This window comes from Periplaneta americana, chromosome 12 (genome assembly GCF_040183065.1).
Source record: "Periplaneta americana isolate PAMFEO1 chromosome 12, P.americana_PAMFEO1_priV1, whole genome shotgun sequence".
NCBI lineage: Eukaryota > Metazoa > Arthropoda > Insecta > Blattodea > Blattidae > Periplaneta > Periplaneta americana.
The window spans coordinates 53111530-53131129 of record NC_091128.1 but is presented as its reverse complement, the minus strand read 5'-3'; the positions used below and the strand labels follow the sequence as shown (position 1 = coordinate 53131129).

Sequence of the window (19600 nt, the reverse complement as noted above, 5' to 3'; positions counted from 1 at the left end):
TGGCAGTTCTGCATGAAAAATAATGTATTTAGCAAACGCATGCTGTTTATTGCATCTAAATCGGATAACGCGTGTAATTACAGCCCCTTCTCGAAGTTGACTGTGCACCCGAAATTGTACTCTCCGTGCGTTACACCTTTCCCACCTGGTACAACTAGTCACGTAGTGGAAATGTACCCCACAAGCTTTTCTAGTTTTTAAGTAAAATTAACTAAATTCTTCACTCCGGTGTTTGTCCATGTATTTTCTCCTCTAAACAGAATACACGGGTGGGGGAGAAAGCGTTTTCACGAGCGCAGCAAAAAACCAATCGTTTCCATTACACATTTCGGTATTAAAATGACTAGTAGGCTACATGATTTCCTCGAATTTTTCTAGAAATTTCAATATTTAAATTTTGTGTAGGACGTCCTAATTTCTTGAGTTAACATGCAATTCCTCTTTTAATTTCGAAAAGGGTTGGTCGATTAGGTTTTCATTTCATTCATTTTTAATATGAAAAATTTCCTTAGACACACTGACTAATCACATCACACCACCCACAGTACTATAGCACACTGGAACTGTAATGACATACAGTAGCCCAGAAGCCTATATTGAGTTCTAACGCAGGTCATAAAGAGATGAGGGCGTTGGCGGTTCTTTTGTAATATTCGGAGAGAGCTGCTTCGGCTGCAGCTCTAATACAATCTTATGGGACGGTGAAGAAAACCAGTTTTCTGCTGCCAACTACCCTACTTTGAACTCCAGGACTGCCGATCACAGATCCGAAAAGTACACTACCCATACAGCTAAAATCCTCGAGCAGTTCAAGGCTCCTACAGATAGCAAAATCTCGAATCGAAGGAGAATGAATTGGAAAAATAAATGAAACAATGAACTAGATTACATAAAAGCACGTTTTACATTTTTAATTTTTTCAGGTTCATTTAAATGGCGGTTCTGCAGCTCTGCAGTTCTTATTGTAGAGCCGCCCCTGGTATGTACTAATATAAGGTATAGCACTACATACTTTTTTCCGCAGCAAAGAAAGAAAGAATAGAGTGAGAGAAAGACAGTCGTGTAATTCGCTGATCGGTTAATAGGGTGACGGATAATTGAGGTTCTACTGTACTTTTGCTTGTTGTCGCTGCCGCTATTCCTGTTACGATAGCTGCAGATCGATTAACAAATTCTCCTCGTCCGTTTAATACAACAGTTAACTTTGAAAATAGTGCATTACAAGAACACTTCATAGTTTTGCCAGGGCGATTTTTATTCTAGAACCTCAAGTATTTGCATGGTTTACATTGCTGTGAGGATCGCTGCGTCTGGGGCGCGTCGCGGCGAGCCCTTCTCGCTGCCTCAGCGACCTGCTGAGGGGCGGCGGTCGTCCTCCACCGCGTCGCGGTGCTCTCCGGTCGGGCAGCCCGTGCCGTCACGAGGTTGCCGACGTTCTCCACGGTTCGCACGGACCTGGTGCGATGCACGCTGCCGTCTGCACGTTGCTCGCTCTGCTCCACGCTGTCCACGTTAGACGTCCTCGTTGAGCTGCGACGCGCTGCTCTGGGGGGCGTCGTGGCCTCGTACTCAGCTTGCTGGCCTTCCTGCTCATCCGGGCTGTCAAATGCTAGGGCTCTGCGAGCTCCCATTCCCTCGCGACGCGTGCGCCTCTGTCGGCCATAGCCGCGAGCTGATACGTGAGGATGTATTGGGCTTACTTCGTCGTACGTCCATGCGGGTTCCTCTGGGGTGTCGGAGTACTCTAACCTTCGTTTCACTTTCTTCACCGTGCCGTGTGGCGTCGTCTCCACCGACACTTTCCTGTAAGTTTCGACTAAAATGGGCGTTAGCTGCTGCCGTCTGTGAGAGGATGGCGATCTCGAAGTTCTCTGTCTTCTAGCAGTTTCGGGAGTCATTTGCATATCTGTTAATACATAAAATACAATTCATTATATTAATATTAATAGAATCACCAAAAGCTTTAGCTTTTTCAAGCTTTTCAATTCCCAATTTACTGCAATTTTATATTTGAAAATACAACTATATTATTAGACTCAAATTTCAGAACACATTTTGAACAATAATTACATTTTCATATAACAAAATAACAATATCGTTTATTTAAGTCTATGTGAGTCCTTAAATGTTATAGATCTCCATTTTGCTTTAATAACATCCTTAACTCTGAGTGGCACACTCTCAATCACTTCGGTTATAATAACCTGTTTAGGAATTTCCTTTTTCATTTTCGGATTCCACAAATACTCGATTGGATTCAAATACGGAGAATTTCCCGGCCAAGGAAAAAAAGAGGGATATTTTTTCTGACAAAGATTTTCGTTCTTTTAACAATGTGACAATACGGCCTATAATATGAGGGGCTCACAACCAGAGTGAACCAAGTCCACCAATGGTCAGCTTGTGGATGAAGAAAACTTAGATTTATTCATTGTCATAACAAACCAAGTCCATAACTCATTTGTTACTCCACAGAGGGCAGCATTTCCTATGGAAGGTGAAGGTTACTAAGCATGAGTCAGGAACTTTAAGACTCAACATCTCAAAATTATTCAAGAAGGACTTGGTCCACTCTGGTTATGAACCCCTCATATATATATATATATATATATATATATATATATATATATATATATATATATATATAATTTTAAAACGTAAATATTGTTCAAAATTTGTTCTGAAAATGTAGTGGAGATAATATAGTTGTTGACAATCGTAGATAATTCTATTAATATGGCTAGCCTCTATACAAACCAAGACATTATCATCATTTTCTTGATCCATCCACTCATTAATCTCTTTATTCTATTTCCCGTATGCTTGGTAGAAGTCTACATAGATGTTTTATTGTTTTTCATGCCTGCAAAGTAAATTGAGGAATAATTTGACAGAGTAGTTCCATTTTAGGGGTGGAAGTACTTGTAGTGAGTGGTAACGAACTGAATTCTATTCTGGGCTGAGTAACGTCCGGTAAATTTGACATAGACCTTGTTATTCATGAAGAAGGCTTAGTAGTAAATTGAAACAATACAATTCTAACCGACCAGTAAAAATAAATAGTTCATGGATACAACGGAAAAAAAGATAAGGATCCACCAAAAGTGAAAAAGGAATTATTGCTACCAATAGGTAACTAATATGTGAGTGTATCATGATGTTAAAAATTACTGAGCAAGAGCATCGTGAATTCGCAGTGAAAGCAATGATGCTTGTGAAGATGCACGACGAAAACTTCTGTTGATCGATGCAGTTTTGTCACGAATCCTAGCCTTTAGTTCATTTGGGGTGTGAGGACGACTAGCATACACACGATCCTTTAAAAACCCTCCCAAAAATCGCACACTGAAAAATCAGGCGATCGCGCGGGCTAGTCCATGTTGCCGTTCTTCGACATGAAACGCTCTCCAAAGAGCTGTTGTAATGCAGCGATGAATATTGATCTTCCTCACATTTTGCTAAAAACGGTCCAGCAAAAGTTACTCAACTGTTGGCATCGCCAGCTTACAATTGTTGGACGGCCTGAAGCTTATACGGATGTAATTTGAGGTCTGAAGGCCACAGTGCGGCGAGGCAAACCTAATGAAAGCATGTCGCAGTGCAGAAAGTTGCTGGATAGCGGCATTGACTGCTTGGTCCTGGATGTTTCTTGCACAAGGTAGAATCTGTTGATTCAAATCTTTCAACCCATGTCTTCACAGTGTGGGTTCACGGAACCGGATAATGACGTCAAAGTTGAAAATGATGCCGAAATTCTCGTCGTACAGCTTCACAACAATCATGATTTTTTTATTGCGAATTCACAATGCTCTTCCGTCCACAGCCTCATGGCAACTAAAATGGCAATGCCTAAGGAGCAGTATGACGGCATCAGAGTCTTACCAACTTCAAGTATGATTTTGAGGTAATCGATTCAAAATCTTCCGTTCCAGCGCTCCACCCAGTACGAAAGAATGATCAAGGTCTAACTTTCAATTTCCTCTCCAGAAAAACTTGCATTATGGACCCTGATCTTTTTCCACCTGTACCCTTGAAATAAAGCTGTATGTATGCAATGTAATGTAGTGTGTGTGCGTGTGTATGTGTGTGTGTGTGTGGGTGTGTATCTCTTCTGTAAGTCACAATATTATGGAAAATAAATCATTTATGGATAATGATGGAATAAATTTTCAATGTATGTTTGTTATATTTTTCGAAAGTTGGTAGTATACAGAGTGATTCACGCGTATTTACCGTCCTTTACGGAGCTTATTTCCGAAGACATTCTCAGAAAAAAATAGTCATATAAACATGGGTCTTATTCTCAATATTTACAGAGTTGCGTTTCGTTATTGGAACGCATTGCTGTGAACGCGTGATCTTGGTCAGCGTGCAGTCAGCAGCCAGCGCGAGCTCTACGGAAATCAAAGATAGCCGTATGCAGTTACGTAGCGCGACGAGTGCCGTTCACAAGCGTGCGACCAAGTGTACTCAAGCGGACGGCGTCATTTTTGAAAATGTGTTGTAAACTATCCAAGACTGTAAATTAGGATGCAAAATTGAACTGCAAATAATTAAGTCGGTGGAAGTGGTGTGATTTGTAATAATTGTTGTGATAAGTGCTAAAGATTAATGTAATTTTCTAGTTAAAATAGAAAAAGATGTCTGTACGAAGCAACTAAGGAGTTCAGAGCACATTTTTAGCTTCATAATACTTGCCAATTAAAGAAATGATACTTCTGAATGGTTCATTCTCTATTTGTATTATTCTTTTACCTTCAAACTAAAGAAAAAAACGTATTTTACAAACAACTTTAAATTAGTGTAACTCTGAAAATATTGAGAATGGGAACTAGGTTTATATGACATGTTTTGCTCAGAATGTCTTCAGAAATAAGCTCCGTAAAGGACGGTAAATCCTCGTGAATCACTCTGTATAAATGTTTACAGGTAGATAAATTCAATGTCACATTTTAAAATATCGCTATGTTATAAACCGCACTGCATTCTCATTTAAAAACATTATGTAATTCATATTTTGAAGTCCCTGGGAGCTTAATATCGTTTGGGAGGGTGCTTCTGTTTATCATCATTGGTAACGTATACAGCATATGTCTTTAAGCAGATAGCTAACACTCTTGCTGAGTGGCAGAAGGCTCAAAGCTCTGTTTTCTTCAACGCCACTAATTTTATTAAGTGGCACATGGAACTTTCATATTACAGTATTACAGAAAGAGATCAATTCCGTCTCGTTTTCAAATTTTAATTATAGAGACAGTAGAGAAATTATCTAACGAAGTACATTAGTGTATTATCTATATTTGAGTGTCCAACGAAATATTTCTAGTCTTAGGCTAATGTTAAATTCTTCTGTTGTGAGTAGACATGTTCATTATTTTCAAGTAACGACGGCACCATTGCCACCATCTTTCTTTGATTAATATGGCTAACTCACAAGGCAAGCACAAATTATAGATATGATACATTCTCTATACAGAATGATCAATCTTGTCTTGCCTGAATTAGAATTTAAATTTCTCCCATTAGCTAGGTAAACACTAAGTTATGACCAGACACAAGCATGACATTGCACTACAAGTTGTAAAGTCACGGATTCCATTTCCGATGGGGTCATGAATTTTCCCTTTGATCTAGCACTATGGTCCTGACGTTCATTCAGCCTCTCGCATAAATGAGTACCAGAATGTTTCCTTGGGGCAAAGGGAGCCAGCACGTTGGACTGTCATCCCTACTGCTACACAGTGCCGATTGTCTTGTGATGAGCCAAAACATTTCGCCATCGTAAGCGGCTTTCGGGATCTCTAATGGGATAATAAAAACATCCTATTACAGTCAAGATGAGCATCTGATAGAAACTTACCTTGTTGAGCCAGTTGGTAGTCCAGGCCCGCCGACCCACGCTGTGAACTGCAACGAGAAGAGTTTATTAAAATCAACTGTCGGATATGTCACGTGACAGAGGAACTGACTACGGACTAGCTCTCGTTACATCATTTTCAATTGACAGAACACTAATACAGTCCAGTTTCTCCTGTGAGATGCTACTTAGAAGTCGATGTCTTATTCTTTTTAGACTGAAAATTATCTTTCACTTCAACAGTTGGAGCGTGATAAAGTAAAATACAATTGAAACAGTGTCAACATTTGGAAATATACTAGTATGTACCAGTCACGTTCTTCTCAAATACTGAAGTTAAGTGATGGATCTTCTGACAGTTCTGAATTTGAAATAACACTGACACAGCTTCTAAATTGAACAAGTTCATTCCCAAAATTGCCTTCCAGGTCTTTTTCTTTTTTTTTTGTATGTCACCCATAACAGCTCTGAATTTTGGTACAGTTTTTCTGTTGCATCATCTTTCTTGTAAAGAAAGATAAATTTATTTTCTAGAGTAGCATATGCTTTTCTTTCGTGTTCTTAATTCAGTTACAAGAGAATATAGCATATAGCATTGCGGAATTTGACAATAAAAGAACAATTTGGAATTAAACTACAGGGACATCATTTTATTTTTACTAACATTTTTAATATTAATCTATCTATACCTTTGGATTAATGATTCAGACCCGAAAACACCGTTTGCTACCCCCTTCCACGACTGGAGTTCGATGATACTGGTGTAAAATACAAACAAATCACTTTACTAGGTACAGGAGGGAAGAAAAGTAGTTCATCCATTTACGTAAAGTAGGAAATATCGCGATTTTGAGTGTGATAATTTTGATTAGATTTTGTTTAATCAAAATACAGTACAGTATTAACAATAAGTGTTTTTACTCACGAACTGAGTTATCCATGCGAACGTAATCATTATGCAGTGTATATTATACTGTCTACAGCACATTAGCGTACACTATAGAGAATGCAGTTAAATTGAAAAATAATCATAATATGGGTATTTAAACACAATTTTGAAAATGTGTGGCCGTTTATTTCGATAAAGGCTTCAGTTCTTTTGTGCATATTATCGCAATATAGACTATAGCATCTATTTCCAATTACCAGTTTAGTCCTTCTTACTTAGTAACTCACGTTGAAATAATTCTGTACCTACACTATGAAAGAGTATCTTACGTACAGTACTGTAAATTCAATCTTCACTTCTGCCCGACCCGCACAGATAAAATTACTCAGACATGCTATCTACTGTCCGTCCAAGTGGTTATGTCGCAGGACCGTAGAAAAGGGGGGAATCACGTGATAGTTAATTACTTAACGAGGCCCTTTTATTTAAGTTATTTTAAACAGTTGCATAATATTACGTAGACGTCCATTTAATTCCTAACAGAAATTAATGTTTTCAGAAAAGAGCTAGAAAGCCCAGTCACTAGTCTTTACAGTGGAGCGAGCAGAAGCAGGTGGGGGAAATCGGGATACGACGTAGGCAAACGGACTACAGTACCTGTGCGAAAATATGATTCAATATTGGAAGTTTTCGTCACTGGAAAACGCGAACATATTTCTGAAACGTACTATAATCACTAAGTACTGCGACCTTGGTTCTGTGTGGAGGACAGTTGGAACTTCGTTCGTAGAAGGGGTGGGAGTGAAGTACATTCAAATACTCAGGTACAATAAAAGTTGAAGTAAAAATAAAATGATATCCCTGTATAAGCAACATCATCTGATTCCACTTCAGACAGCAACTCTTAGGTAACTCTTTTCTTCCTTGGGTCTTTATACTGAGTGTTTGGTAGTAATGAGGAAGCGTGACTCTCGTAAATATCAGAATGTTCTCTTGCATACTGAATAAAAATTAAGAGGCTATCCAATATATATTGGACAAATTCGTTGAACTTGCCTGTAATGTTTGGTTAAACTTGTTAATTCGTTGAAGAATGGAATCCCACACAATTGTCATAACAGCTGTTTCCTTTTTTCCAGCCTTATAAGAAGTGATTTTTGCTTTTCCCTTAGTGGATGAATTTTCATAAGTATCTTCAGAAATACTACGAAGAAAATTTCAAACGTAGGACTAGCAACAGCAGAGACAACAGCCAGTCTAGTGCACCTCCGCACATGTGTGGACTTTAGTCCTACGTTCATAGACATCTATGACGTAGTGCAAAGGGCTGCCACTAGAGGGAACCCAAGAGGTGGAACTTAAACTGAGAGGATTCGATCCGACACCGGGATGGGAATCCGGTGTGGCTTAGTGGATAAAGCATTAGCACTAGAGCTGAAAACCCGGGTTCAAATCCCGGTGCCGGAGAGAATTTTTCTCCGTTTCACTACTCTTTCATCGTTATTTGTATAAGCCTATCACTAACAAAAGTGTAAAGCTTGGTAAGTCCTGACAACCTAAATTTTTAGGAATGCAGTAAAACTGTTCCTGTGTTAAATAGTGTGGTTTATAAAATTATGTGAAATGATTTGAAGATAATTTTGTGAAACACACTTTTCTTCATATGTTAAGCAAATTTAACACAGAAGAGTTATATTACATTCTTAAACATTTAAGTTCTCAGGACTTAAGAGGTTTTGAACTTATCCAGCGATATACATTTCAGATGATAGTTATAATAAAAAAAATATAGGTACCGGTAATAATAATTCAAAATTAATTTTGTCGCAGAGCTTGTAAAACTTGTAAATCGAAGCATTTATTTTTTGTCGTATTCAATACGACTACTTTGTTTAAATTTACGTGTTTTCTTTTTTTCAAAAGTCTGGAGTGTGGTCATCAAAAGTCAGGGTTACCAGATGTACCGATTTGGAGGGACATGTCCCGATTTTCGTTTAAAAATCTCGAGTCCCGCTTCGATTCGAGGCGGGACGCAAAAAGTCCCTCCTTTAGAAAATTAACATCACTTGTATAATTTGATCGTTACCTAGTAACTATTTTCTTCCAGGGCTAAATAATTATATTAAATTTAAAATAAGTTTCTTAACAATGTAGGTTTGCACATTGGAAAAAAACGTATATTTTGGCAAGTGTAAGGGTTGTGAGAGCGAATTCTGTGGTGAAGATTACATTTATAAATATTTAAAAACAGACGTTAATCAGACGTTACACAGAGAATGGAAAAAGCTTGTTGAAAATTCTTAAGTTCAGTGATAAATAAGTATATAAGCTCTGAAAATGTATACTGCATATTAAATGATGGGTTTGGAGCAATAATAATATGCTGAGTCACTAATATGAATATAGGTATCAATAAATTGTACGTGATTGTAATCAATTAATAAACACTGAAATTTAGTCTAAACATTTTGTCACATGTGATGCCATATTTTGGAATTTGTGCTTCACAATTAATAACACACAGCTGGGGAAATCTATGTGACAGAACTAGTATTAAGTCACTGAGTTAATAATTTGACATAAGATATTTTTGCCACAAGCCCTCCAGAAAGACGTCTGAGAAACGTGATGTAGGCCTAAATTACACCCAGATAAATATTGTTTTATACTTGGAAATCTGTAACTACAATATGTTCTTTTATTAAAATTGCAATTTTGAAAGTCATAGTCTATTAGTTTCTTCAACTGCATATAAAGGGATATATATTTTTTTGTATAATCATGAAAATGTCAACTCTGCCCATAATCATATCACTCTTCCTGCAAGACAAAACATAAGTACTGTAGGCCTATGTGATGGAAAATTGATGTCCCTCCTTGGTAGATCTGAAATCTGGCAACCCTGTCAGAAGGTCAAGAGGAACGAGGCAGTTGTGTACAGTAGGTTTCCGTCGAGCAGTTATTATTATTATTATTATTATTATTATTATTATTATTATTATTATTGCTGCGTCAACATTCGCTAAACTTCGTGTTGCTCCGAACAAATTACAATTCCGAGACTAGTTCGGATTACAGTTCAAGAAGTTACGAGTGGGAAAACTTGGTTCAGTAAAGCAAAATAATCCCTCTTGGCAGTGGCATGAGATCAACATTAAGTCAGTATATTTTTACCTTCGGATTGGCGTCGAAACAAAACTCGGTTGGAACATTTCTGCAAAATCATCACCTTCTTCCTCGGAATAAACACAGGCTGTAAAGTGAAATTACAGTTTGTATATCAAATTTTGAACAGTCATATTCTTATGTTAAAGAATCTTCTTTGCAATATGTTTATATTCGCTATGGTATTGAGCGTTATACTATAAATTTCTAATATTCTTTCATTTTGGTGGAGTTGCATGTAAAATCCAAAGCGTGGCTTCGAATAGCGCATGCAACATAACATAATTGGCCCAGTATTCGAGAGAGTAAGATGGAGGAGGTGATATAATAATGAGTTATATTCCATCTATAAAGATCCGTCTATTAGAAGAATAGTAAAAGTAGCAAGATTAAGGTGGGCTGGGCACGTGGCACGGATGAATGACGTAGAGATTCCTAAAGGATATTAAATGGAAATCCTGGGGGCCAAAGAAGCCGTGGACGACCAAGAGTAAGATGGTTGGATGGAGTTGAGGAAGACATATGTAAGATGGGATATAGGAATTGGAAAGCAATTTCGCAGGATCGAGACAACTGGCGGAAAATCGTGGAAGAGGCCAAGGTTCACAATGAGGTGTAGCGCCAAGAAAGAAGAAGAAGAACATAACTGCCTCTGTGTTGCTTACGAGTAGGTGACTGATTATAGTGCTTTCAAAATAAGAAGACATTTATGGTCTAAACCAGTGGTCGTCAGCACTCACTGAAATGTGTGGAGTGCATAGACAGCATACCCGCCAGCAGCGATGATTGCACGCTAGGGCTGTGTCTTGTCCGCGGGTAAGAGACGCTAGCCGGAGCGTGCAGTGTTTTGATGACCGCTGGTCTAAACGATTAGTGTGCTAGCAGCAGTTTGGTGGTGACACATGAATCGTGCGTAAGTGGAAGACAAACGGATACGTGTGCAATAAAGACAGAAAATGTCAATCTCTGCAAGAGTCGGCGCGAGCTATCCGTTTCAACATTGTGTGTTATGTTTAAGGGGAGTCATCAAGACCCAAAATGAAAAAAAATTGAGAACTATATACACTACCGGTCAAAAGTTTTCGATCACCTATCACAACTATAGATTTGTGGTTAAAACAGGGATTTCGTTTTGAATATTCTACCATATCCTAATGCTAGAGAGAGAAAATATTTATTTTGTTGGTCTATTTAGTTCTTCCGATGTGTTTGTACATTGAAATAAAGTATATAGTTCTTTTCATAGCTGATCGAAAACTTTTGACCGATAGTGTATATTTTTTTGTTTTTTACTTTATGAAAATATTATTAATTCTGCTTAATTTGATGTTTGGTTTATTAAAATATTCGAATATTTACTATTTTTTAAATACTGGTATATTAATGTTTTATACAAAAAAGGCTGTGGTTTGGTTTGTTTTTTTTTTAGTAAAATTAATGCCTCATAAAGCCTGTGTCTCAAAATCTTGCCCATCCTAATTTACTAAAAAAAAGATTTGAGAGGAAAAACTTAGAATACTAATGAATTGTTCAAAAACGTTGTTTGGTACTAATTGTGAGTCCTAAAAAAATTGCTAGTTGGTTTGTCAACGTTAAAACTTGGTGTTCTAGACGCTGTACTCACATTTAATTAACGATACACTGCAAGAATACAGAAGTTGAAGGATCTAGATATTCAAATAGGAAATAATACCTCGAAAAACATGGCGAACTTGGACAAATTGCGAATACGGAAGGCAGATATCGCACTAACAAACACAACCAAAGATGTAAGGTCCAAGAAAAGAAGGCAGCATTAGGTTAGCAGGATGCAGAAGAAGATGACTACCAACCAGGAGGGTTTAAAACTTTTGTCTGTAATAGATGAAGCTTCATGAAAATTTTTACTTTAAAAGTGATTTAATTAAAATTACATTTTTCAACATAAATGACCCGTTTTCTCAGAAACTACAAAATCTATCTGCATGAAATTTTTACCATACACTTCAGATAACACTGTGATGATGTTGAGTTCCTTTCATTGAGTTTGCCATAATAGTTTATTTAAAAAAAATTAAATGTCTGATTTTTTTTAATTTTAGAGGTTTATATAAAAATCATATCTTTCTCTATTAGATATTTTATCATTAAAACGAATCAGTTAATTCAGAAGGAATGCATAAACATCCTGCAAAAATATCACATTTCTGTAGCTTGTAAGTTCTGAGATAACGGGTCATTAACATAGGCCTAGCTGCAAATCTAGTCTTTCAGATAGGCCTAGCTGTTTTAACATTAGTAAGATAGGGCTTGACGACTCCCTTAAATATTCTCACTGAAGTCATTTTTATTATTTCTTTGCTTCAAGAATCAGTAGATCTTGGAGTCACTAAAATGCCAAATAAAGTGAGAAACAATGTCTTAATATTCCAAAAGAAAATGTTAAATATTATATTGCACTATCTGACATGTGAAATTCTCGCGTGAAAAACTATAAGCGAGAAAGTTTACTCAAATGTCCAGCCTCCTTGTACAGCAATCCTGAATAGACACTGTAGTACTGTTTATTTCTACAGATGAAATAGCAGAATAGATGCAGTATGTTTACAGGGCTGGACAACGAATCTGGAGATAGTAAAACGTATTTACATTTGGATCTTGCATTTGTATCTGCTTTATCTCTTTTTTTCATGTCTGCAATTCTATGTTTTAAACAAATATCTGTGCTGTCTATTGTAATTGAGGCTTTGAACTGTTTTATAAATAAATAGATAGATAGATAGATAGATAGATAGATAGATAGATAGATAGATAGATAGATAGATAGATAGATAGATAGACAGACAGACAGACAGACAGACAGACAGACAGACAGACAGACAGATAGACAGACAGATACATAGATAGATAGACAGATAGATAGATAGACAGATACATAGATAGATAGACAGATACATAGATAGATAGACAGATACATAGATAGACAGATAGATAGATAGACAGACAGACAGACAGACTGACTGACTGACTGACTGACTGACTGACTGACTGACTGACTGACTGACTGACTGACTGACTGACTGACTGACTGACAGACAGATAGATAGATAAGTAAATCTGTACATATGTAATTTAGTACTCGTATTGAAATTGAAGTTTATTTTCTTCTCTCTTTTAAAATTAAACGTCTTTAATTTATTTTAATGCTGTATCTTATGTTTATGTAGAGGTACAGGGTTCCATATTCTATCACTGTGATCTGGGGCAATATAAGCTACGAGAGAAACAGTCAGTCTTCATACGGATAATTATCAGTCTGTTGCAAGGTGAGCAATGGGTTTGTTTGTACAGGAGTTCCAAACTGGTTTCAACAGTCACGAGCACGCGCACATGGATTTTACTGTTCGTACAGCGCAAACTTCAAACTCTGTTTCTGACTAATAGTCACGCGTTCATACAGCATGACAAACTGTCACAAATCGATTCCTGACAGTCAGAATTCATTTGCGAATGAAGTGCAAACCAGTCTCTAATCATAGATGACACATGCGCATTAAGATAATTATGCCATTGTTTTCTGCATGTTATATACAACACAACCTGTACGAGTATGTCCTACATATATAATCAATAGTACACTTTCTTCGTATAATTACCATTCTTCAGGAAGGTAATATTATGCGTATATATAATCTGTACAAACCAATTAACAACACATTTTTAGCTTCAGAACACTAGCCATTTAAAGAAATGACACTTCTGAATAGTTAATTCTCTATCTGTAATATTTTTTTAAAACCCTTAAAACTAAAGAAAAGGGGTATTTTACTAACAACTTCAAATTAGTGTAACTCTGAAAATATTGAGATTAGGACAAATGTTTATATGATATTTTGCACAGAATGTCTTCAGAAATAAGCTCCGTAAGGAACGGTAAATCCTCGTGAATCACTCTGTATAAGAATACATTGATCCAAATTCAGTTTAATAGTGAGTATTGTGGGACTATTTTTGTGTTAGTACTTTAGCCTATTACAGACTACTATAATTTTTGGTTCCTTGTGATTTTATCTGCGGCGCCTGGCGCCTGTAAGCTGAGGGTTGGATAAGGAGTTAAACTTAACATGACTTGAGATATTCAATGTTGATTTAAGAAGACAATTTCGAAGGACATGATTTTGGCTTGTATATAAATAAAATGTTGCATTTGTAGGCAAGATCTATCAAACATTATAGTCAGTATTGCACGTCTTGTAAATATTCGGAAAGGGAATGAATAATAAATGTGTTACGTGTTACACAATACTCACGGCCAGCGCCAGCGACATCTTCTTCGTCGAGCTCGGTTTGGGCTCCTTCGTCGTAGTCATCACACTCTTCCGTCCTGCAATGAAGCCAAATGCAAATCTCTTGAATAATAGTGCAAGAGTATAAGCCATTAAGTACGCATTTCACAGCTTTGCGTAAAGTTTATAGCGAGACATGCGACGTTGCCACAACGATCATTACACAACAGCTGACGAATCCTTCGCACCAATTCTGACAATGTAGGCATATATATTACGCAAAGGATTCTCACATTGTGAGCTATCATTATCCGAACGACATTTCGCAGCAGCGCTACAAATGGTTTACAATGCTAATACGCAAATTACGCATGTGGTATAACTCGTTGCACGAATAAAATGATTGTCAATTTCGAGAGAGGCTTGGCGCTGCGTTGTACGATACGATCCATTATTTTTTCTTTAGGCCCATTACACACTTGAAGAGGTCTCGCTAGCGAGAAATGTGTTGCGAGAAAGAGGCGTCTTGAAAACCCAAATTTCTTGGCCACGTGAAAAGTGACTTTCAAATGCTGATGTGATTTTGTAACAGGATTTATTTAAGTTAATTGTTTATATGACATCATATCGAATTTTCAAGGTTGCTTGTTTAATTATTAAATATTTCTGATACTTTAAAACAAAACTGAAAGTCGCTTACTCAGTATTTCTTGACTGTGCAATGTTTTTATGTCAAATTCCTCCAGTCTCGATATTGTTTTCAGCACTTTATCTCTATCAGAACATGTTAATTCACCTGGAATATGACGACATCTAAAATTTTTTCAGCCGTCCTACTTCATTCATACTATATTCTTCTTCTTCCTCCCAGCGGCGGATTTTCAGGGGAGGCAAGGGAGGCCCAGCCTCCCCTAATATTTTACCAGAACACAATATGACAGTAATAATTCCAGCTGAATTAAGATCACAGACAACTTACAGCAAATGACGAACTTTTTTCTTTTATATTAATTTTATTATGATTAAGATGTAAGTTACGTAAAGTCGATTACATTCAGTTGGTGATGCCCGCTCACCATACTGTACATAGTACAAATAATTCGTACTGGAAAATAACAGACAACGCTGTAACCTGTATAGTCGATATCTAGCAGCCTGAAGTGTCTATGCGAGAGCGGGAGAGAGGAGACGGCTACATGACGCTACTCCCCGGTTACCATGACAACAGCAGTTCAACCAATAAGATATCTGGTTAGAGGAGTGTTTAAACTTGACTAGAACGCGCGAGGGGAGCCGATTTGGTGACGTCCTACCCACCGCTGACAACTGTACTGCTTATAGTCGCGGCTGGTTTCGGCTGTATTGGGAAGCTCTCTCTCTTTCTCTCTTCTTGGTTTTAGAAAATTGAGTCACGTGTTGTTAGTTTTCTTTCCCTGCGTAAAAGTTTTCATTTATGTTGTTAGATCTTCTCTTGTTTGCGGGTGTTCTTCTTATTTTATTCTTTTGTGTTACGAGATGTATTTACTTATACATTATTTTAAATATATCGAGATTTGTCTCCAGCTTCTTCTAGTAGCAGTTATTCAGTATTTGGTATGTTGTGACCTATTTGATCGGTTTGCGAAGAAAGAGGATCGTCGAGTTAATTTGTTGTAAAATTAGACTATGTAATAGTAATGAGCAAGCCCCGGATCTTTAGGTTCGAAATCAATTTTGTTGCTATCTCATTACTCCCGAAATATTGCTTTTCTTATTCGTTTTATGTAGCAAAGAGTAACATTCTTAAATTCAATATGACCTAAAACACCTAATTCATAGGTTAGGACTTAGAGTGTCTTAAAGAGAGGCTATCTTTACCAAGCCGTTGTAATATATTAACAGTATGTTGTTTATTTTTATTCTTTTCCCGTAAGATCATATAAATTACTAAACATAAGATTTAAACCCCTAAAACATAAATTGGAAAACCTAATTTTAATTTATTAAAATCTATAAATTTTGCGCTTGGTAATGAGGTACGTCACAGGTCTTATATTTTTATATTCTCATCATTCATGTCTTGGCCTCCTCAACTTTCAAACCCACCGTCCGCTACTGCTTTCTCAATTTTCTTTTCCTCCTTTTTCACTCAGACCCGTAGCCAGAAGACGGGTCAGGCACTTTTTTGCCAACTTTGATGAGTACCAATTCAAGTTCACAGTATCATCACAGTCTAGTACCGTATATATAGTCACGAAGCTTGAGTTGTGAGGTGCTAGGAACAATAGACTGTGCCGGTACTATTTCGCATTGTATGTAATGAGGCGATATTAGCGATCCTAGTAGTTAGCAACTATCTATGGATGCATATTTACTACATATTGAGCTTCGTGACTGTATATACTAGACTGTGGTACCATAATATAAACATATTATATAGCTAGTGGGTCTACTGCCGACATGAATGCCACTTATAACTTAATGAAAAATTCGCTAATTTTTTTTTTCAGTTTTACATTTCATCTATTCATAAATTAGTGTCGTTTTATATTTAATTTTTAGGCTAAAGTTGACAATGCCAGAAGAAATGGCAGTGAAGGAGGAAAGCCAGCAAAATTCACTGCAGTTGATGAATTGGTATTAGATTATTAGGAGAATATTCTGCATGTGTTGCTGGTCTAGGACAGAAAGACCTGATGGCATTGGAAAATAATCAACATCCCAATTTGTAGAGGAAGTTGTATTTGAAGCTTTGCTAATAATACATGACTTCTATTATATGTCTTGTTATGGCAGGTTCCACTATATTTAACAACTCTCCAAGCTTTTCATTATTCAAATTATGGTTTCTTTAACGATGCTCGCAACTGCAGAGGTTATATCAGCGTCGCCTGTGTGCCGGAATTTTGTCCCGCAGGAGTTCTTTTACATGCCAGTAAATCTACTGACATTAGCCTGTCGCATTTAAACACACTTAAATGCCATCGACCTCGGTCGGGATCGAACCCGCAACCTCGAACATAGAAGACCAGCGCTATACGAAGTACGCTACCGAGGCTGACTCAAAGCTTTTCAGCACTTTACCTAAACTGTTCATTATATTTAAATAAATGCTCCCGTAAAGGAATAATAATTGTTTTTTCTCGATATAGTTTTAGCTCTTTTCACAAAACTTCATCACTTCAATCGGAATCACTAAATTACATATATTAAAAAATAAATACAATATTTTGTTTTGATTATCTGAGAAAGGTTGTCACTGGTAACTGATAATATAGAAATCACCAGTCTTTAGAGTCTTGTAGGAATATTCCTGTTGAATACTAGTATAATCAACTAGATTAGCATTTTGAGAAACAGAATCGCTTATGAACTGGTGAAATCGACCAATATTACTAGTTTGTGAACTGATAACTACTACTTTACCCTTGTAGTTTCTAGAAACACAGACTTGTAAAATAAACTAATATTACTACTGTACAGACTAGTATTACTAGTCCATGAGTTTTGAGAAACAGGCCCCAGGCCGTAACGTTTGTTCGGGTTTTCTATTTCAGTGTATGGAGCTCAGTGAAATATTATATTATAACTTTATTGCGTATCATTGCAAAGCTTTATTTAGTATAATGTATCCATAAGTTCCGTTTACTTGTTGTTGCATAATATGTTGCGGAAATAATTACAAAACTGTGTTATTTCAATGTGAAGAGAATTTTACATGTTAACATAATCTGTTCGTGTTAACATTTTAAGTTTAGAATGGAAGCTATTTTGAGGTTTAATAAAAAAGAATTTATATTGTGATTTCAATTTAACACATCTACCTTCTTTAATTTTAGACAAAACATTTACCATACCACTCCTATGAAATTAGTGTACTTCGTCTCTTAAGTAGTAGATAAATACAATAATTAAGTATTAAAATACAGACAAATTGAATGTCCCGGGTATCATATATGACATTATGCTTATTATAATGTATGATTGCGAATTTAGGAATATAAGTTAAATATAGTAAACATAACCTATAACTTTCATATGAATGGCAAGGCATTTGACATCACTAAAATTAGACAGAAAGGAGCAACTGGTACAGTAAACATAACCTATAATTTCAACATATCTAAATATTCGTGCGGTGCAACTGAAAATTATCGAATCGTGCATAAATGAATGTACAAGAACTTCGCAATATTTAATCGAAATAAAGGCAGGTATTACACATACGAACAACGTAATTTTCACACCAAAAATAATATTACGCCTTAACTCGAAAGGAATTATGTCTGAAGTATCTCATAATCATTGCTTTAAATTTTATTAATGCAATTACACTACATTTTAGAGAAATATATGCTACTCTTTATGCATTCCAATTAATTTATATGGTTGAAACACCTTCCTTCGTGATCGGGTTAAGCGAGTCACATGGTCTGCCTTACGGCCTGTATTAGATCACGATGGCAGTGACACAGTCTATTGTTCCTAGTACTCACAGCGCTACAAGCGGCTAGCAACTATCGCGAGAAATGCAACTCGTTGGCAAAAAAAAAAAAAATCCTCCCAAGCTTCGTGACTGTATATAGTAGACTGTGACACAGCAGTGACCTTGGTTTTGTCCTATCATATTGATCTCTATTTTGTGATGATGTGAGAATATTTGAGAGTGAATGTTCAGTACCTTTAGAACAAAAATAATGTTTCCATTATTATAAGATGAATGCTTTAGCTAGTATAGTTCGAATTTCGATGCTAGATCGGGCAAAAAAGTGCCTGGCCCGTCTTCTGGCTACGGGCCTGAGTGAAAAAGGAGGAAAAGAAAATGGAGGAAGAAGAAGAATATAGTATGAATAAAGTAGCACAGCTGAGAAAGGAATGAAAACAGAGAGAAGAAAACAAGGAAAAAACAGAGGAGTCGGAAGAGGTAAGAGTGCTTACTCCTCTCTGAAGAAATGTGACTGGCGGTGCACAGTTCGGCTCGGATGGGAGTCTTGGGCGGAAGCAACTCTGTCACGTGCTGCCGATGGCCCTGCGCGGAAGTACTCTTCCTCGTCACCCGCCATTCTCTGAGTAGCAGGCATGTTGTAAGCGTCCAGCCACGTACCTAAAGCTGCCAACGAAATTTTCAACAGGTTATTTTCCGGCCATGAAATACAGTATTATCGTCTTTCTTCCACCAATATACAAAATTAAGAGGGTTTTCGGTGAGTCCATGGACTATTTCCACAGTCTAGTATGTAGACCTACAGTCACGAAGCTCAATACATAGTAAAAATGCATCCATAAATAGTTGCTAACCACTTGGATCGCCACTATCGCCTCATTACAGACAATAAGAAATAGTACTTGCACAGTCTATTGTTTCTAGTATCTTCATAAACTGAAGCTTCGTGACTGTATATAGCCTACTAGACTGTGCTATTTGCTTTAACTTAAAGATCTGGT

The 19600-nt window shown here is 36.9% G+C and overlaps 1 protein-coding gene and 1 non-coding gene across 2 annotated transcripts in view; one reads left to right on the top strand and one right to left on the bottom strand.

Moving 5' to 3' along the window:
- Positions 1-969: 969 nt before the first annotated feature.
- LOC138710037 (uncharacterized) overlaps positions 970-19600 on the bottom strand; it is a 44375-nt gene continuing 25744 nt past the window's right edge. Inside the window, exons 4-8 of the mRNA XM_069840691.1 lie at positions 19094-19265; positions 14201-14274; positions 9921-9999; positions 5861-5907; positions 970-1906 (exon numbers count right to left, since the gene is read on the bottom strand). Of these exons, the coding sequence (XP_069696792.1) occupies positions 1260-1906; positions 5861-5907; positions 9921-9999; positions 14201-14274; positions 19094-19265 (1019 nt within the window). The 3' untranslated portion in view covers positions 970-1259. The remainder of the gene's footprint in view (positions 1907-5860; positions 5908-9920; positions 10000-14200; positions 14275-19093; positions 19266-19600) is intronic.
- On the top strand, positions 8143-8213 carry TRNAS-AGA (transfer RNA serine (anticodon AGA)). The gene has a single exon. It is a non-coding gene; the product is annotated as a tRNA-Ser (tRNA).